We start from the raw sequence: 21,090 nt of genomic DNA, 5'->3' as shown, positions 1-21,090 counted from the left end.
GAAATTACAGTTCACTACCTTGTATTGTTCCAATGCTTTCCCCACAGACTTTAAGAGGCACTGCTTTTTCATTTATAGAGAATTTAGCTTTTACCTACCATTGTCCTGTGTGCATACACACGACACAAAATCTCTCTTCAAATAGTGCCCTTATTAACAAACTCCCTAATTTTTTCACTAGGGTAACACATGGAAAAATGCATTCAACATACATGCTGGCCTACAATGTATGAAAGAGGAAAGAAATAACCAAAAAAATCATATACAGAGCAGAAAATTTTATTAGACGGGAAAATGAACCATTGTATATGCTGCTTAATACCATACTCTGAAAATGACATTTCCATACTCTCAGAAAAATCCTTTTATTACAATTCCATACTTACATTATATAATAAACACTTCCACAAAATAATTTTCATTCTCCTGAAATATTTTAGGCAGTTTAACTGAATAGTATTTCACAAACATTTAAACAGTCGTACTATGATGACATATGTGTGAAGCCAACAAAGGAATATATATTAAGCTAAAATCAGGAGAAAAATTGGGGTCTTTCCTAAAGACCAAGTCGGGAGTTTCAGGGACAAACACTCAGTGTTCCCTTATTTACTCAGACTACATTGTGTGATACTGACTACTAGTATCTTTTACACCTCTGCATTCCCTCTTCCTGTTCTGCCCACCTGGGTCGGCCAACAATGCCTGAGTGCTCCTCCCTCCTTTGGCAGCAGCTGGAAATCAAACATGCGGGTACTTGACCTCCACCCACCCTTAATAATCTTAACACCCCAAGCCAGTCACACATCCCAGTTCCTCTGAAGCCATTTTTGGTCCAGCTGGAAGACTATTGTGCTTCCCTCAGAAAGCCTCACTGTGTGAAAACAGTTCTCTGGGAATAAGACAATGTTGCTAGAAACACTGTGATTCATTTATAGGTATGAAAAAAATACTAAATTTTCTTAAATTGAGGGTTTTCATATATTATGAATAAAATACTTGAAGATTGCAATGCCAAGAAGTAGATGCGAATCTTTATCAAGAACACGCAATCCTGGTAGCTTTTATTAAACTGTCTACTCTGATACAACTTTTTTTCTCTTCACCTTCAAAACAATACAATTTTTTCATCAATCTTTGCTAAATGACAGCTATTGCCATTCCATGGAGAAGGTGACAACCAGCATTGCTGCATTACTCAAACAACATAATTAGTCCTAAAGAACATATTACTCTCTTCCCATAAAATTCCCAGGGTCCAGAAGTTGTGGCCTGTTCCTTCACTGTGAGTTGGTAGAGCATTTCTTTCCTGTAACCCACTGTGTCCTCTTTCAGGAGAAGTGTGTGCTGAATGCATGAGGCGGTAAGACTGGCGGCACAGTTTTATATCATTCTCTGCCCACAGCCATCCTCTCTAAATCACGCAGTATTTAATAGGAAAGGACACAGCATAGTAGCTCACATCTGTAATTCCAGCATGCTGGGAGGACAAGTCTAGTGAATCACTGCAATTCAAAGTTTGAAACCAGCCTGGGGAACATAGTCAGACTTTTTCTCTAAAAGACAACTGATAACATTCAGCTGGACCTGGTGTGTTATGCCTGTAGTCCCAGCTATAAGGGAGGTAGGGTGGGGAGGACAGTTTGAGCCCAGGAATTAGAGGGTGCAGTGGGCTATGATCACACCACTGCACTTCACCCAGGGGAACAGAGCAAAACTCTGTCTCCACAAAAATAAAAATAAAAATTAATCTCAAAAGGGAATGACATTTCTCTTCCAGGAAATGGGATAGAAATGATTCTCAGTAATCGGCTAACACCTGTCATTCTATTGATTCTTTCCTACACACCACAGCAAAATGCTGGTAAGGAAGGCATGTAAAGAGATTTCAAAGTTCAGGATGAAAGTCATAAAGAATAAAGTAGCCTTCTGAAAGAACATCAAATAATTAAATATAAGGCTGGGCGCGGTGGCTCATGCCTGTAATCCTAGCTCTCTGGGAGGCCGAGGCGGGCGGATTGCTCAAGGTCAGGAGTTCGAAACCAGCCTGAGCAAGAGTGAGACCCCGTCTCTACTATAAATAGAAACAAATTAATTGGCCAACTAATATATATAGAAAAAATTAGCCAGGCATGGTGGTGCATGCCTGTAGTCCCAGCTACTCGGGAGGCTGAGGCAGCAGAATCGCTTGAGCCCAGGAGTTTGAGGTTGCTGTGAGCTAGGCTGATGCCAGGGCACTCACTCTAGCCTGGGCAACAAAGTGAGACTCTGTCTCAAAAAAAAAAAAAAAAATTAAATATAATATAAACTAATATAAGTGACCATGTCCATATGTCCTTGCATCTTTGATATGTATCGTGTCACGAGGGTCAATGTATTTTGATTTATACCATCACGTAATATCATAGATTAATAGCAGAGAACTAGGGACTTATCTCTTCTATACATCCTGAGATGTTGCACAGTAATGTTCCTTGGGTATTAGCCTCACGATACACATTTCACTGGCGTGGTCTCATTGAAGGTGTACCTTTTGATGTGTCGTGAGTGGTGAGGCCTGGATAAAGCCTCTGCCACATACACTGCATGTATTCTGTTTAGTACGGACTCTCTGATGTTGATTACTTTTAGAACTCATGGTGAAGAGTTTGCACCCTAAAGGAGTCTGCAGAGTCTCCCACCAATGATTTCTGTGATGCTTAGCACAGCATGAAATGTGACTAAAAACCTTACCTCATACATTGCAATTGTAAGGTTTCTCTCCAGTATGGATTCTGTGATGAGTTTTCATTTTTGATTTTTCACGGAACGCCTTGCCACACTCACTGCATTTGTAAGGTTTCTCTCCAGTATGGATTCTGTGATGAGTTTTAAGGTTTGATTTGTCACGGAACGCCTTGCCACACTCATTACATTTGTAAGGTTTTTCTCCAGTATGGATTCTGTGATGAATTTTAAGGGTTGTTTTCTCACGGAAGGTCTTGCCACATTCATTACATTTGTGAGGTTTCTCTCCAGTATGAGTTCGCTGATGACGTTTAAGAAGTATCTTTTCTCTAAAGGCCTTGTCACATTTATCACACTTGTAAGGTTTCTCTCCTGTATGGATTGTGTGATGATTTTTAAGGTTTGATTTGCGACGGAAGACCTTGCCACATTCAGAACATTTGTGAGGTTTGTCTGCAGTATGAGTTTGCTGATGACGTATAAGGCATGTCTTTTGTCTAAAGGCCTTGTCACATTTGTCACACTTGTAAGGTTTTTCTCCTGTATGGATTGTGTGATGATTTTTAAGGTTTGATTTTTTACGAAAGACCTTGCCACATTCACTACATTTGTGAAGCCTCACTACAGTATGCACACACTGATGTCGTGCAAGGGTTGAATTGTAATTGAAGAGCTTACCACATCCGTTACATTTGTAAGGTTTCAGTCCTGTGTGGTTTCCATGAACTTCAAGGTTTGTGTTCTGACAGACGACCTCGTCACACTCATTAAGTTTGTAAGGTTTCTGTCCAGTATGTGTTTCCCGATGCATTGTAAGAGATGTCTTGCGTCTGAAGCACTTGCCGCACTCATTACACTTGTAAGGTTTCTCTCCAGTATGAATTCTAAGATGAAGTGGTAGGCATGATTTGTACCTGAAAACCTTGCCACAATACTCGCATTTGTAAGGTCTCTCTGCATTATGGATAACCTGATGTTTATGAAGCACCGAACGAAAACGAAATTTTTTGCCACATTGGTAACATTTGTAAGGTTTCTCTCTCAAATGGATCATCTGATGATTTTTAAGTTGTGATTTTTGACGGAATGCTTTGCCACACCCAGTGCATTTGTAAGGTTTCTCTCCAGTATGAACACGTGCATGTTCTATAAGAGATGAATTGTAAATAAAGGCCTCGGCACATTCACTACATTGGTAAGGTTTCTCTTGAGTATGAATTGTCTGATGTCGAGATGGGTGTATATTTTCAGTGAAGACTTCACCAGGCTCACTGGATCTATACGGTTTCTCTCTACTATGGATTCTCCAATGTCTCAGAAAGTCTGAAATTTGCCTGAAGGCCTTGCCACACTCTTTACATTTGAAAGGCTTCTTTCCAGTATGGATTACCCCATGGTTAGGAAGGCTTGAAGACACACTAAAGGTTTTGCTATGCTCATTACCTCTGTAGAGTTCTTCGGTAATGTGTGCTTTCTGTTCTATGACAGAACTGACAAAATCATTCTTATACTTATTAAATCTGTGGGTTTTCAGTTTAGAAGTAAGGTTTTCAAGTGGTGAAAGTGAGGTAACAGGGTTGATAGTCTTCTCCACTTGATTATAATCATAAATTTTCCCTTCAGCTTGAAATAGCTGTATTTCAGGTTGATGGAACTGAAAGCTTAATCCCAGTTCAGTTTTAATGGGCTTGTTTCCTGCATCATTTCCCAAGACACAGCTCCTCCCTAGGAAAGCAAGAAAAGAGTGGGACATGAACCTATGGATCTGACATTCCTAGAGTCTGAGAAAAAGACTAGCATGTGCCCCACCTGACTACCATATAGAGAGGAATATCAGGCCAGGCGTGGTGGCTCACGCCTGTAACCCTAGCACTCTGGGAGGCTGAGGCGAGTAGATTGCTCAAGGTTAGGAGTTGGAAACCAGGCTGAGCAAGAGTGAGACCCTGTCTTTACTAAAAATAGAAAGAAATTAATTTGTGAACTAAAAATATATAGAAACAATTAGCTGGCATGGTGGTGCATGCTATAATCCCAGCTACTCGGGATTCTGAAGCAGAAAGATCGCTTGAGCCCAGGAGTTTGATGTTGCTGTGAGCTAGGCTGATGCCATGGCACTCTAACCTGGGCAACAGAGTGAGACTCTGTCTAAAAAAAAAAAAAAAAAAAGTAATGAATCAATTTGTAGAAATACACCACTTACCAACACTTGAGCATGCAGAAGCAGAAACTCTAAACACACCAGTTAACAAAGACATTCATTCAGTGATCAGATATCTCCCTTTAAAGAATAGTACAGAAATAGATGACTGCAATGTCAGTCTATCAAATATTGAAAAAGAAATTAACACAAATACTCCTTAAAATCTTCCAAAAATTAACAAGGGAGGGAACGCTTCTAAACTCAATGAGGCCAGTGTTACCTGGACTGCAAAGACAGATAAAGGCCCTACAAGATAAGAAACCCATAGTGCAATATTATTCATTATTCAAATGCAAAAGTCCTCAACAAATTGCTGGCAAGACAAACTTTCAGAAGCACATTGAAAATAATCACACATCATGACCAAAAAGGATTTATTCCTGGAATGCAAGGGGGTTGCAATTTAGAAACAACAATCTGTGTCACACTCCACAACAACACAATAGCAGGAAGACCAAATATTCATCCCAGTTGATGTACAAAAGCCCCAATAAAAATGTCAACAACAATGCATACTAAAACACTCCACACACTAGGAATACAAGGAATCAAGTTAGCATAGTAAAGGCCATATATAAGAAGCTGACAGCAGGCCGGGCGTGGTGGCTCACGCCTGTAATCCTAGCTCTCTGGGAGACCGAGGCGGGCGGATTGCTCGAGGTCAGGAGTTCGAAACCAGCCTGAGCAAGAGCGAGACCCCCGTCTCTACTATAAATAGAAAGAAATTAATTGGCCAACTAATATATACAAAAAATTAGCCGGACATGGTGGCAAATGCCTGTAGTCCCAGCTACTTGGGAGGCTGAGGCAGGAGGATTGCTTGAGCCAGGAGTTTGAGGTTGCTGTGAGCTAGGCTGACGCCACAGCACTCACTCTAGCCTGGGCAACAAAGCGAGACTCTGTCTCAAAAAAAAAAAAAAAAAAAGAAGCTGACAGCTATCTTGATACTCAAAATTGAAAGAATGAAGGCTCTTCCATTAAGATGAGAAAAAAGACAATCAAAGTCTACTTGCATTATTTCTATAAAACATACAATTGTCCCTCAGTATGCAGGGAGTGTTAGGTCAGGTCCCCGTTACACCACATTCTGGGGATGCTCGTCCATATTTGTGGTTTCTACATCCTCAGGTTCAACTAAACACAGATTGAAAAATATAGTCTGCCTTTGTATCCCTGGGTTCCACGTGTGCGGATTCATCTACTGTGGATGGCTGATGTAGGCGTCATTGAATTTGTGCATGCAGAAGCTATGGATATGGAGGGCAAAGTGTAGTTACTGGAATCCTAGCTAAAGCAATGAGAAAAGAGAAAGAAATAACACGCATGCAATTAGAAAAGAAGACATAAAATGATCTTTGTTCAGATGACAATCTTCTACGAAGAAAATCCTAGAAATTCCACAAAAACCTGCTGGAACTAATGAACGAATTCAAAGATACAGGATACGAAATCTACTTAAAATTACTTTCTTTCATATACATTAATATAAACAACGCCCCCCCAAAAAAGTAAATAATTTGATTTACCATACCATCAAAAGAATTAGATACTTAGAAATGAGCTTAACAAGGAGGAACACGATTTGTAAACAGAAATGTAAGATACATTACTGAGAGAAATTAGAGGACACACAAATAAATGCAAAACTGTCCCATGTGCATGCTATGGAAGACTTGATGTGAAATGTCAATAAAAGACACAATATACCACATATTCATGGAAATCCTTAGCAAAATCCTAATGAAACTTTATACAAAAATGAATCTATCCTTATATTAAAAAGAAATCACATGATCACCTCAATAGGAAAAGAAACTTCAAAGAATTACAGCAAGAGATCTTACATTGCCAGATGACAAAACTCACTACAAAGCTACCTTAATCAAATCAGTACTGTACTGCCATGAAGACAGATGTACGAAACAATGGAACAGAACAGCACTCACAACGAAACTCTTAAATATATGGTCTAATGATGGTCAACTATGGTGACAAGACCATGTATAGGGGAAAGGACAATCCCTTCATCAAACAGTCCTAGGGGCCGGGTACAGTGGCTCACACCTGTAATTCTAGCACTCTGGGAGGCCAAGGTGGGTGGATTCTTTGAGCTTAGGAGTTGGAGACCAGCCTGAGCAAGAGTGAGACCCAATCACTACTAAAAAAAAAAAAAAATAGAAAGAAATTAGCTGGACAACTAAAAATATACATAGAAAAACTTTAGCCGGGCATGGTGGCACATGCCTGAAGTCTCAGCTACTCGAGAAGCTGAGGCAGGAGGACTGCTCGCAGAAGTATGAGGTTGCTGTGAGCTAGGCTGAAGCCACAGCACTCTAATGGGGCAACAGAGTGAGACTCTCTCAAAAAAAAAAAGAAAGGAAGAGAAGAGAAGAAAAGAAAGATACCTGGCCTGGCATTGTGGCTCATGCCTGTAATCCTAGCACTCTGGGGGTGGGGGGGCGGGGGCGGGGCCTTAAGTGGGCAGATTACTCCAGGTCAGGAGTTCGAAACCAGCCTGAAAGAGACCCCGTCTCTACAAAAAATAGAAAGAAATTAATTGAACAACTAAAAATATATATACAAAAATTTAGCCAGGCATGGTGGTGCATGCCTGTAGTCCTAGCTACTTGGGAGGCTGAGGCAGGAGGACCACTTGAGCCCAGGAGACTGAGGTTGCTGTGAGCTAGGCTGATGCCATGGCACTCACTCTAGCCTGGGCAACAAAGTGAAACTCTGTCTCAAAAAAAAGAAAACAAAAAAGTTTCCTAAGCAAATGGATATACACATGCAAAAGAATGAAGCTGGACCCTTAGGTTACACCATACGAAAAATTTTACTTAAAATGGATTCATGGTGTAAATAAGAGACCTAAAATTATAAAACTCTTAGAAGAAATTATAGGTAAAAAGCTTTATGAGATTGGATTCAACCATGATTTCCTGGATATGACACTAATACACAGAAAACAAGGTAAAAATACCCACTAGCATGTCTATTTTAAAAACTAATAAAAGAAACATCCCCCTGTAATACAAAGTATTGCTGAGAATAGGAGAAAGGAGAGATTCTACCCCTGCTGGTAGGAATGTAAAATAGTGTAAGCTATGGAAACCAGTCTGAAATTTCAACATATAATTGAAAATTGGGAATTTTCTTATAAGCCAATAATATCACATCTTGGTATATATTCAAAAAAACTAAAGACACGATTGTGAGAAGGAATATACAAACCCATGTTAAAAAAAAAAAACAGCATTATTCAAAATACTCAAGAAGCAGAAGCAACCGAGGTGTTCACTAACACATAGATGGATAAATGTGGGATATATTAAATATAAAAGAAAAATGATTCAGTGCATAAAAAAAAGAAATTACTTCATATCCTACAATATGGTTTAACCTGGAGAACACTACACTAAGTGAAGCAGGCCTGACATTAATTTACAAATATTCTATGAATCCAGTTCTACCATGTTTTCCCGAAAATAAGACAGGGTCTGTTATTTATGTTTCCTTAGAAGACACCCCAGGTCTTATTTTCAGGGGATGTGTTATTTTTTTTTAAGTACGGTAAAACAATTTACATTTACTGAAATAGAGTTAAGTCATCTTCTTCTGGAACATCATCATAACCCTACAAACCCCAAATTCCATCCTGAATTTCTTGTGACTCTATTTCCTTTAGAACCCTTGGCCTCAATCTCTCATGTCGATCTCATGAGCTCTCATGGGGCAGATGAGAAGGGCTGCTAGTCTTCTTTACTGCTGCCTACCCACACCCATCACTAGGTCTTATTTTCATGGTGGGGCTTATACTGCTCAAATGCTTAGAAATCCTGCTAGGGCTTATTTTACGTGTACGTCTTATTTTCGGGGAAACACGTTATTAGGCATCTCTGAAATTGTCAAATGCATACAAACAGAAAAGGGGAGGGCAGTGAAAATAGGGTAGGGAGAAGTAACTTTCAATATTCATGGTAATGAGACAATTCTAAATACAAAGAATGAGAAAAACATGATGAATTTTACCTCTGCTAATCTCATACAACTTTAAGATACTGTAAAATTTCTTTGAATACAAAAGGGGCATGATGTCAGAGGTACCACCAACTTTACATATTAGCAGATACAGAGTTGTGCTTGTGTAATAAATGAACCCTTATGTGCATGTCTCTAAAATGAATAAATCTAACTTCATAATTATAACCAGAAGAGGATGAATAACTACATAGACAAAATTAGTAAATGACCCACAGTGAGGATGGCTCACACTGAAGGGCACTGTTAGGAGCAGCAAAGAGCAGCAACATACCCTGGCAGTGGTGTGGACACCCACGGACAAGGTCATCAGCAACACAGGCAGCAAGGAAGAGCCAGAGAACAACAGAACAGTGCCAGGCTGTGGATCACCAGGGACCAGGAGAATATTATAGGGAAGTCAGATGGAAAGAATTTACAGGGCCGGGCGCGGTGGCTCATGCCTGTAATCCTAGCAGTCTGGGAGGCCGAGGCGGGCGGACTGCTCAAGGTCAGGAGTTCAAAACCAGCCTGAGCACGAGTGAGACCCCGTCTCTACTATAAGTAGAAAATAAATTAATTCGCCAACTAACATATATATAGAAAAATTAGCCGGGCATGGTGGAGAATGCCTATAGTCCCAGCTACTCAGGAGGCTGAGGCAGTAGGATTGCTTGAGCCCAGGAATTTGAGGTTGCTGTGAGCTAGGCTGACGCCACGGCACTCACTCTAGACTGGGCACCAAAGCAAGACTCTGTCTCAAAAAAAAAAAAAAAAAAAAGTTCACAGAAGCCAGATGACAGGTGTTTTCCTTTAGAATCCTTATTCTACTTTGCCCTGGTCTCTGTTTGAGCTTCAGCACCCTTGAGGGAAAAGGGATAAACTATCACATGTCTAAAAAACAGAATGGTAAGATAGGGCAAAGATTTCTGCTTAGAGCTCACAAGATGTAAACTTTAACCACTTAACTCCCCGACTTGCAAACTTTTCCAAACACTGTTTAATAGTGTGGCTTCCACTGTGCCCATCGGAGCTCTTACCTGAATGCAAACCTGGGATCCTCTCTCCCCTATTTGAGTTTCCTGGTGTTTTCATTTCACTGTCCATAGTCCAGGGATCTTCCCCTTCCTCCAACACAGAGATAACCCTCAGGTCAGGAAGCAAGATTCCTGCTAGGAAAAACAATCAATTAAGAAGTGCTGTGGCTTTGCCAAATTCCAAGCCCTATATTTTTGTTTTTGTTTTTTTTTTTTGAGACAGAGTCTCACTTTGTTGTCCAGGCTAGAGTGAGTGCCGTGGCGTCAGCCTAGCTCACAGCAACCTCAAACTCCTGGGCTCAAGCGATCCTCCTGCCTCAGCCTCCCAAGTAGCTGGGACTACAGGCATGCGCCACCATGCCCGGCTAATTTTTTATATATATATCAGTTGGCCAATTAATTTCTTTCTATTTATAGTAGAGACGGGGTCTCGCTCTTGCTCAGGCTGGTTTTGAACTCCTGACCTTGAGCAATCCGCCCGCCTCGGCCTCCCAAGAGCTAGGATTACAGGCGTGAGCCACAGCGCCCGGCCCCAAGCCCTATATTTAGGTAGGAGAGAGGACATTACAAATGGAACAAGAAACATACTCCACAAATTCATCCACAGATGGCGTCTTTCTGAATGTGTATACAAGTGAGTTATGCAAACATCTAGCTCTCCCCTAGAACTACTGAAGCGAAAGGTTGGGAGGCGAAGACAAGGACCTGGACATTTTTAAAGTTTCCCACAAGGCTTTTTTATATATGGAAACCATTGTACCACAAAATGACATATTATGAAGAAGACAGAACACTTGAAGAAAGGGGACATTTAAAGTCCAGAAGGCATTATGGGCCGGGCGCGGTGGCTCACGCCTGTAATCCTAGCTCTCTGGGAGGCCGAGGCGGGCGGATTGCTCGAGGTCGGGAGTTCAAAACCAGCCTGAGCAAGAGCGAGACCCCGTCTCTACTATAAATAGAAAGAAACTAATTGGCCAACTAATATATATAGAAAAAATTAGCCGGGCATGGTGGCGCATGCCTGTAGTCCCAGCTACTTGGGAGGCTGAGACAGAAGGATCGCTTGAGCCCAGGAGTCTGAGGTTGCTGTGAGCTAGGCTGACGCCACGGCACTCACTCTAGCCTGGGCAACAAAGTGAGACTCTGTCTCAAAAAAAAAAAAAAAAAAAGATAAAGAAGGCATTATGGAGCTTTCATTTCTGAGGCAATAAGACTTCCATCCCAGTCAAGCAATGCAGGGCCTCCCAAGGGGCACACAGAGAAAATGCAGACACACACAAGGCAGATCCCGATGTCGAGAGCCACGTTATCCTCACCCAGGGAGACCAGGTTCCTGTAGTTCTCCAACATCACGGCCTTGTATAAAGCCCTCTGAGCAGGGTCCAGGCACTTCCACTCTTCCTGAGAGAACACTATGGCCACATCCCTGAATGTCAAATGTCCCTAAAATGTAAGACATAGTTCACTAATGAGATGGGAAGAATGCCTCTCTTCACATAAAATGAGAAGAGAGCTGTAAAAATTGATTTGATTGAAATGAGTGTTCTGACAGATCTACATTAATATATTTGTGTTTTATAATACTTTTCCGTAAAAAGTTATAAAATTCTCTAAATTAGTGTGGATCTCATTTTTGTGGACAATACAAGAAAAAAAAATTAACACAGATTTATCTCTCTTCTCTAAGAGGTGTCAGATGTTTTGTCTGACACACTAAGGGATATTCAGTATGTACCTGAACTAGAATATGGGGAGTGTCTTTAAGATTACTGTATCCATAGTGGATTGTAAAAGATCAGAAAATAAAAACTGGCTGAGCCACTGGGTGGCTAACACCTCTAATCATAGGACTCTGGAGGTGGAGGCAGGCGGATCATTTGAGCTCAGGAGTTCAAGACCAGCCTCAATGAGAGCGAAGACCCCGTCTCTACTAAAAATACAAAGAAATTGATTGGCCAACTAAATATATATAGAAAAAATTGGCTGGAGAAGATGGCGCATGCTTGTAGTCCCAGCTACTCGGGAGGCCGAGGCAGAGGGATTGCTTGAGCCCAGGAGTTTGAGGTTGCTGTGAGCTAGGCTGATGCAACCGCAATCACTCTAGCTTGGGCAACAAAGTGACACTCTGTCTCAAAAAAATAAAAAATATAAAATAAAAAAATAGAAAGAAATTAATTGGCCAACTTAAAATATATAGAAAAATTAGCCGGACATGGTGGCGCATGCCTGTAGTCCTAGCTACTCGGGAGGCTGACAGAGAAGGATTGCTTGAGCCCAGGAGTTTGAGGTTGCTATGAGCTAGGCTCATGCCATGGCCCTCTAGTCTGTGCAACAGAGTGAGACTCTGTCTCAATAAAAAAAAAAAAAAAAAAAAGAAAGAAAACAGCTTGGTAAATGACATGAATATATCATGACATATATTATATGTAAATATATGATCTGAGACTTGCACTATAAAATATCACAACAAAACATTCACTGAAGAATTTTTTCCAAGTTGGCACACTTTTAATCCCAGCACTTTGGGAGGTCAGTGGGGGAAGACTGAGTCCAGAAGTTCAACTCCAGCCTGGGTAACATAATGAGACCCCATCTCTATAAAAAGGAACAAAAAATTAGCCAGGCATGGTGATGTGTGCCTACACTGTAGGATATCCTCCCTACTTGGGAGGCTGAGGTGGGAGGATGGGTTGAGCACAGGAATTCGGGTCTACACTGATCTCTGAATGTGCCACTGTACTCCAGTCTTGATAGCCAGAGATCCGGTGTAGAAAACAAAACAAAACAAACAAAAAAGAATCCATGCTGGAACCCTATAGTCTCTGTGGCATGGATATACTGAGAATAACTGAACCAATCTGTTGCTCTCAGACATTGACGTTGATGTCATATTTTAAAATAGATGATGGAATAAACCACTATCACTGATGTCTATCTTTCCATAGTATTCCTGGTCAGAAATAATTTGGCATTGGAAAAACAGCGATTCACTTGTTTAGCTTGAAAGTCGGTAGAAAATGAGACAGAAAAGATTCCCCTAACTGGGTGTGATGGCTAACACCTGCAATCCTAGCACTCTGGGAGGCCAAGGCAGGTGGATTGTTTTTGCTCAGGAGTTCAATAGCAGCCCAAGCAAGAGCAAGACCCCGTCTCTACTAAAAATACAATCAAATTAGCTGGACAACTCAAAGTATATAGAAAAAATTAGCCAGGCATGGTGGCGCATGCCTGTAGTCCCAGCTACTCCGGAGATTGAGGCAGAAGGATCACTGGAGCACAGGAGTTTGAGGTTGCTGTGAGCCAGGCCGATGCCATGGCACTAACTCTAGAACAGGCAACACACTCAGACTCAGTCTCAAAGAAAAACCAGAAAAGATCTTCTCTAACAGGTCTCCTTTTCCAGAATTCAGCATGCTAAGCCCTGACTTCCAAGTGCAGCTTGTCTAACGCTGCTCTGCAGAGAGCTGACAGGACACCCAGAAGTGGCCCCTGAACAGTCCCTGCTGCTCAGCAACACTGACACAATGGGGCCACAGCGCCTCTCTAACCTATGTCACGGTGTGAAGCCCTTCCCAGGACTGTGCCCAATGGAGCTGTTTCACCAGGTCATGTGACTAGGTCACGGTGACATGGAATCAAAGTGGAGATGAGAGGCACTGAAGGCAGGCATGGGTGAGTGGGAGCAAACATGTCAGTGACAATGGCTCAGAGTCAGAGAAGACTAGCAACTCCAATGCCCGGCATTTGAGAGGAAGAAGACACAGAAGGATCCACAAAGATTGTTACTTTACCTGAGTAACAGCCATTCCTGACTCCTTTTCTTTCCTCTTCCTCCTGATCTGGGATTCTTCCTCACCCATCATCAATCTTTAAAAGTCAATCCTGAATGTCAAAAATATGCTGTTCAATGCTGAGAATCAACACACGCCCCCTCTGTGCCACAATCCATGAAGAGCAAAAGACGTCCCATGTAAAAAGATGGTCTCTCCTGTCCATTACACCGAGGGGGGATGCAGGGACAATAAACTCATAGGTGATGATCCACTAGTGAGTCTATGACCCCTTTCACCAGAACTGGCTCCCCTCCTGGTGAAGCCCACACTCACGCTGCAGCAGTGGGGAGCTGGGCTGGGCTGAGCTCCCCTGCAGGGCACAGGTATGGCCCTGACCAAACCCAATGCAGAGCACAGTCCCCCTCACCCCTGCAGGAATCACAGGCTGATTTCAGCCTTCAGAAATGGAGGACACAGACCTGTGGTTATCTACCATGAAAACAAAGTCGCATCAACTCTAAATACTCTTCAGCCTGGGCCCACCCTGACTATGGGGAGTGCAATCTCTGGCAAGGAGAGTAAATATTTGCCAAATGCCTCAGCACTCTAATGTGACGCCAGGGGTGAGCTCCACTCAGAGGGGCAAGGCCAGGATCCCTCCCTACTTCTGCCTCTGCTCTTCTCTTTGCCACTTGTCGTCACCAGTGTCCACACACTGAAAGGTGAAGGACCAAGAAGAAACTTGCAGAGCAGCCAATATGAACCACAGGTGGCGGTCAAGGTGTGGCTGGAATGTTAAATGGGGTCAGGGATAACAGAAGTCCTCTCTGAGAAGGTGACATCAGAACAAAGACCTGGGGAAGGAAGGGTGCTTCTTACATGCAGCCAGTGGTTCTTACATGCAGAGAGTTCTAGGCAGAGGGACAGCCCAGGAGAAGACCCCGAGGCAGGAGCAACCGTGGAAAAGGGATGAGGCCTGTGTGGCTGGAGCAGGGCCAGGGAGGACGACACAAGCAGGAGATGAGGCCAGAAGGGTCCAGGGGAGGAGAGCAGGGAGGGCCCAGGTCTGCAAACTCACTTCTCCCACATCTCAAGAGAATTTCAAGACAATGTATTTCCACACTTCTTTTAAGTAATCACGCAATTTTTTTCATTTCATACAAAAATTGTCCTATATATCTTAAATATATGACAAGAAATTGCACTAAGCTCCAGGAATTACAGGGTCCTCCAAATCTGAGATGTGAGGACTGCAGGGGTACGCGTTTAGGAGAGCTGAGAAAGTCCCTCTTGGATATGCGAAGGAGGACATAATGACAGGCGTCCTGGCACTGAGTTAAGGACACAACTGGACACAGGAGTCTAGAGGTCAGGAGAGGGGGCTGCAAGGGAAAAGGAGACATGCCAGAGGGGCTTAAACCACAAGGTGAGATGATATGGAAAGGCAGTGGGTGTGGACAGACAGGACAAGAGGTTCAAGCACTAAATGATGGGACATTCCTACATTCAGAGATGTAGCTTGGGAGACATCAGATGAAGAAACTGGTGAGGGATGAAGATGACAAGAAAAATCAAAAACATAGTAATTTTCAAAGTTTAGAGAGATGGGGGCTGATTCTGGCATTATGCCTTATACTAACCTTTCACAATAGCCTGTAATATACCTGTCCTGCATGACGCAGCGGTAGCCGGCATGTTCTTCAGACATGGTTACTGCCTTGGGACATAATAAGAGGCCAGAGTTTCTGCACATAAGCAAATGTTGCCCAGCTCCCACACAGAGGGCCCCCACGGTGGGAGTCTGGAAGCCATAAAGATAAGAAGAACATTCCCAAGGTCCAGCCCCATATGATGGTTGGTAGTCAATGGTAAGACTCACCACGGGGGGGGACGACCTAAGACAGAAACAACCGTGGGGGTCGGCCCCTGTCTGGGAGAGAGACGCTGGCTGGGAAAGAGCACGAGAAGTTCTTCTAATGGCTGCATTGTTCAATTTTGCTTATCTTGGCCTTGCTTTTTTTGTTGTTTGTTTTGAGACAGAGTCTTGCTTTGTTGCCCAGGCTATAGTGAGTGCCATGGCGTCAGCATAGCTCACAGAAACCTCAAACTCCTGGGCTCAAGAAATCCTTCTGCCTCAGCCTCCAGAGTAGCTGGGACTACAGGCATGCACCACCATGCCCAGTTAATTTTTCGATATATAATAGTTGGCCAATTAATTTCTTTCTATTTATAGTAGAGATGGGGTCTCAGTCTTGCTCAGGCTGGGTCAAACTCCTGACCTGGAGCAATCTGCCCATCTTAGCCTCCCAGAGTGCTAGGATTACAGGCGTGAGCCACCGCACCCGGCCTCAGACTTGGTTTTTGAGTTATGTCTAGCGCTGGCGCCTCAAGTAACTGTTTTGAGATCTGAGACCATAGAAAACTGTTCCCTTTTCAAACAACTCCAAAGTGACTGATAATGCTGCTATGCTCAAATGCTCATGTATAAGGAACTAACCTTGGGTCTCGGGGGTATAAAAATAAAGCAACCGGTGCATTGGTCACTCAAGTCATTGCCACGTCCTTATGCGTCTGTGTCCTTATTTTATGTTCTGTGTTCATCCCCTGTCTTGTAATGGGGCCATGAGAGAGAGATGTCCCCAAACGGAAGAAAAAGGAAGAAATGATCAGCTGTGCACCAAGTTGTAGACAGGAAAGATGAAGACAGGAAATTAAAAAGTGGATTTAGAAATTCAAAGGTCACTTGTGTCCGAGAAAGAAATGATCAATGGAATGGTGGATGTGCAAGCATGCCTGGAAGGGGTAAATGAAGAATTCAAGGGCTGGGCTTGGTGGCTCACGCCTGTAATCCTAGCACTCAGGGAGGTCGAGGCGAGTGGATTGCTCAAGGTCAGGAGTTCAAAACCAGCTGAGCAAGACCGAGACCATTCTTTACTATAAATAGAAAGAAATTAATTGGCCAACTAATATATATAGAAAAAATTAGCCCGGCATGGTGGTGCATGCCTGTAGTCTTAGCTACTTGGGAGGCTGAGGCAGTAGGATTGCTTGAGCCCAAGAGTTTGAGGCTGCTGTGAGCTAGGCTGACGCCACGGCACCCACTGTAGCCTGGGCAACAAAGCGAGACTCTGTCTTAAAAAAAAAAAAAGAAAAAAAAAAAAGAATTTGAGGTAAGAATTAAGGACAGGTGACATAACCAAGATTTTAAGGGTTGTGCTGAGGAAGGAAATGTCTTCCCTTTAATGTTTGACATAGAAAAACTCTAATTATACTCAAAACAGAATATTTTACCTCTAGTCACTAACCTGTGTGTGGTTTTTCCCACAATGGCCAGTTCTCTGAGACACTCCCACCTGGCTGTCCTACAATTTAACCCAATCTTGATACTATAGACTTGCACATAGGGTCAGATCTCACAGCTTAAGGACTAAGTCCCATATACTGCAACCCCCCCTTCAAATGCAGATAAATGTCATTGTTTCCAAAACCCGCTCCTCGGTTTTTATTAATTTGTGAGAATAGTTTCTGCTTCTGGGTGTTATGATTTCTAATATCCTTTATAACAATGAGTAAACAAGTTAAATGTTTCCCAGAGCTTCTGAACAGCTCTATCAAGTTAATAAAATGTGAGGAAAGGGTCATGAAATACCCAATTTCATAGAAGTTCAGTGAGAAGTTCAGGTCCCAACTTGGGATCTGGGACTGGCATCTGATGCGAGGCACTTCTGTGCAACTGAGCCCTACATCTCTGGATGGGATCCTTACAGAACACCCTGTCGGTGTCTCCTGGAGAACAGCATGCTGATGAGGAGTAATCCACACACAGTTTACTGACCAGAGGAGAAGTATTCTGTGTTGAGTGCTCACTACTGTATTGATTGTGGGAGTAGGAAAAACACTTTGCATTTCCTCGTATCTTATACACTGCCCAACTCCCTATCCCATCTTAGGAAAAAGGAAGACATTGACCCACAACTGAATGAGTCAAGTCACTGCCCTTTGCTGAATCCAGGCTATAAGTGGGAGGGAGCCTGTGATGCTCAGAATGGTTTAATGTCCCAGCCTTATACACAGGAGATGTGCAATTCTGAACTTCATCTGTGTACTGCCAACAAAAGCTAAAATGATTAGATTACAAAGAGAGAAACGATCTCACAACTTAATCACCATACCCAATCATCTCAAGAGTCATCTGCAGCCAGGGTCCCCTCTTTCCTTACTACTGTGTTTCCCTCCCTCACTGCGGACATATCTCTCCTTCTCACTCACCTCCTCTCTCCTGCTCCTGTTTTCCTTTTCTCCTTGGTGCTTCCTCCTGGGCTTCTGCTCCTCATTTTGTTCCCCTCTTCTATCCTGCTCCTTCTCCCCTTCTTCCCTCTACTGCTTCTCTTTACCTGTTATGCTCTACTCTGGGAACTTTTTAAGCCTTTGTTGCTCCTTCTCCCCAGTCTTTTCACTGTCCCAATCACATGTATTTCTGCCTCTTTATTCCCATGTCTGCTCCCTCTCTGCTCTCCTGGTAAAATTCCCTCTTCCCTAGGACATCCCCTTGTCCCCACTCTCTGGCATCGCCAGCTGTGGTGCCCTCTCTGCTCTACTGTCACCAGGTGCTCCCTCTTCTACTCTGTTGGGCCTGGCTGCAAATCATAGGTCCCCTCCCCTACTCTCTGACTCAGGTGCCTCCACCTGTGCTGCCCATGGCCCTAGTCTGCTGTCCTTTAGAGCTCTGAAGCTCCAGAGATTTTATCTTTTAGATTTTATCTAAATTTGCTTCAGGGACTTTTTTCCGCATGCTAGTTTCCAGCTTCTGATTTCACTCTTCCTGTGTCTTTGCAAATCCCTCCCTCACCCTCTACTTTGTAGTGTGTTCATGTGCTTCTCCTTCTTCCTTTCTCTTTCTACATTCTTCTATTTCCTCTCTCTTGCTGTCCATCTCTTTCTCCACATATTCACACGGAAGGAATAGGAAAACCATGCTCAGCTCCAGAAGAGCACATTTTCTAGTGGGGAGGAATTTGGGATGGAAAACATTGTCACAACACAGGCCCTGGTCCCCTCCCCCAACGCAGAATCCCAGGAAGGGGTGACTGGTAAAGGCCTGCGGAGCAGAAGGGCCCGGCCCAAGGAGGAGGTGGAGGGGAGCAGATTAGGAGAGAAGTGGGGTCCGCAGAATCCCTGGACCAGGGAGAAACGCGGCTTCTCCAGGCCTGGGGCTGCGGCGCCGCCCTCCAGGGGTCGGCCAGGGCGAGGCTGGGGGACCCGAAGGGCCTGGACCCACCCTCAGGTGAGGACTTCACGGGGGCGGAGCGAGCGTTAGGGGTCACCGAATAGCTTTCAGCAGGGAAACAGTCCGGAAAGCGCGGTCTGCAGGGCCCGAAGGCAGAAAGGTCGGGCGCAGGACCCGCCTCAGGTGGACTCTAACTCACAGGGAAGCGACACCCGACTCTCCGGGACGTTCACATTCACTCGGGGGCAGAGGGCGGTGAGGATTTCAGGGTCTAAAGGTCTCCCGCTCCCACGTACAGAAGTGCTGGGAACTGCTCTGTGGACGAAGGGAAACTCACCTGCCACAGGGTGGCCGTCTCTCCACGCCAGCGTCTTCCGGGTCTGCGGGAAAGTGCGCGCGCAGGCGAGGCCGGGGCGGGGCCGCCATGGTGGGCGGGGCCTGGGCGGGGCCGAGGCGGCGGCTGGGCGGGGCCTGCGCGTCCTGCCACCTGGCTCCTGTCTGCTCCACTTTTCTGCATTCGGGAGGCCAAACCTACCAGGGAGGCTGCAGCAATTCAGCGGTCTGGGAACTGGAATCTGGATGGCGGCGTCAGCGTCGGTTGGTTTGAATCCAGGAGAGTTCCTGCAATTAAAATTAAGTTTAGCAATTAAGTTTTCTGTAAAGCACAGGCAAACGAAAATGTGTATCGCAAAACCCGCCTGGGCGGAAGGTGGCATTTCATGCTGATGCCCAACACAACACAGGAGAAATCCTTTCCGTTTCTAGTCCCCGTTCACTCCGGAGGGAGAGTCAGGCCGAGCTCAGTTTCAGAGACTTTCACAGGGACGACACCCAGGGCGTGGAGGGCTAAGGTCAGTGACAAGTTAGGTCACCAAGTATCCCTTTAAAAAAGGCAATAACTTAAATATGGGTAGAAATTAGGTAGTTGTTCCTTACACTTATTACTCCCTTACACTCTTGAGAGGAGGTAACAAATACCTGTCAGATAAATTTTGCTGACATCATAATATGTTCACATCAATATCTTGTAAATGCATGTAAGTGCATTATGAACGTAATTAGGAAGAAAACATACTTTTATTTAAAAATTCAAATAGATTTTAGGTCTTTTGTTTTCTTCTTTTCAATACTCTGGCAGGAGTGGAAAACAAAGCCTGTAAAATCGTCTTCAGAAGACCATTGGATATATTGACATAAATAATCATGAATTCTGCAATATTTCCAAGTGTATGGAATAGACACATTATTCTCTTTTATGGAACGCTTAAGAAAGCTTATCAAAATTTAGATAGCCTCATGTCTGCCAGCAATGTTTTTGAATGAACATATAGCAGATGCTTTTCTCTCACATCCTTAGTTGACAAGGCTTCCTCCATCCTAAGGTGGTAACTGGTGGAAATATGGTGTTTAGATATGAAAATTACCATTATTAACATATTAGCAGCTTAAAATGAGCAGAATGTACTGGCATGGCACAGGGAAGAATATGATAAGTGATATCAGCATTTTATTAGTATTTTTTTGTTTTATTTCAGAAACAGGGTCTCCATATATGGCCAGGCTAGATTCCAATGCCTGGGCTGATGCAATCCTCCCAGCTTAGCCCCCACAAGTAGCCAGCACTACAGGTGCATGCCATTCTGACCTATGTCATCATATTTTCTATGTTGTTTTTTTTTGTTTATGTATTTACTTTTCAGGCATGCTCACGCTCTGTCTCCCAGGCTAGAGTACAGGGGTACAATCATAGCTCACTGCAAACTCAAACTCCTGGGCTCAAGCAATCCTCCAGCCTCAACCTCCCAGTGTGCTAGGATTACAGGTGTGAGCCACTGTGCCCGGCCTCAGCAAATTATTAAACTTTCAAAAAACATTTGCAGGCCGGGCGCGGTGGCTCACGCCTGTAATCCTAGCACTCTGGGAGGCCGAGGCGGGCGGATTGCTCAAGGTCAGGAGTTCAAAACCAGCCTGAGCGAGACCCCGTCTCTACCATAAAAATAGAAAGAAATTAATTGGCCAACTAATATATATAATATAAAAATCAGCCGGGCATGGTGGCTCGTGCCTGTAGTCCCAGCTACTCAGGAGGCTGAGGCAGGAGGATCGCTT

The 21,090-nt window shown here is 43.7% G+C and overlaps 1 protein-coding gene across 5 annotated transcripts; it reads right to left on the bottom strand.

Annotated features, from left to right (window-relative positions):
• LOC105859975 (uncharacterized) lies at window positions 1-19,396 on the bottom strand. 5 transcript variants are annotated; one of them, XM_075998931.1, is made up of 6 exons: window positions 19,319-19,365; window positions 18,024-18,754; window positions 13,773-13,863; window positions 11,298-11,424; window positions 9,985-10,116; window positions 1-4,452 (listed from the first exon to the last, which is right to left on the bottom strand). In XM_075998931.1, the coding sequence occupies exons 3-6, from the start codon at window positions 13,842-13,844 to the stop codon at window positions 2,735-2,737; spliced, it is 2,049 nt and encodes a 682-aa protein (XP_075855046.1). In that variant the 5' UTR covers window positions 13,845-13,863; window positions 18,024-18,754; window positions 19,319-19,365; the 3' UTR covers window positions 1-2,734. The 5 variants fall into 5 exon arrangements, with proteins under 5 accessions (XP_075855046.1, XP_075855045.1, XP_075855044.1 ...); XM_075998930.1 differs by lacking the exon at window positions 18,024-18,754 and having other exon boundaries at window positions 19,319-19,396; XM_075998929.1 differs by having other exon boundaries at window positions 18,024-19,360.
• Window positions 19,397-21,090: the final 1,694 nt, after the last annotated feature.

This window comes from Microcebus murinus, chromosome 32 (genome assembly GCF_040939455.1).
Source record: "Microcebus murinus isolate Inina chromosome 32, M.murinus_Inina_mat1.0, whole genome shotgun sequence".
NCBI lineage: Eukaryota > Metazoa > Chordata > Mammalia > Primates > Cheirogaleidae > Microcebus > Microcebus murinus.
Note: the sequence above shows the minus strand (reverse complement) of the source record. Positions and strands in the feature narration are given on the sequence as shown.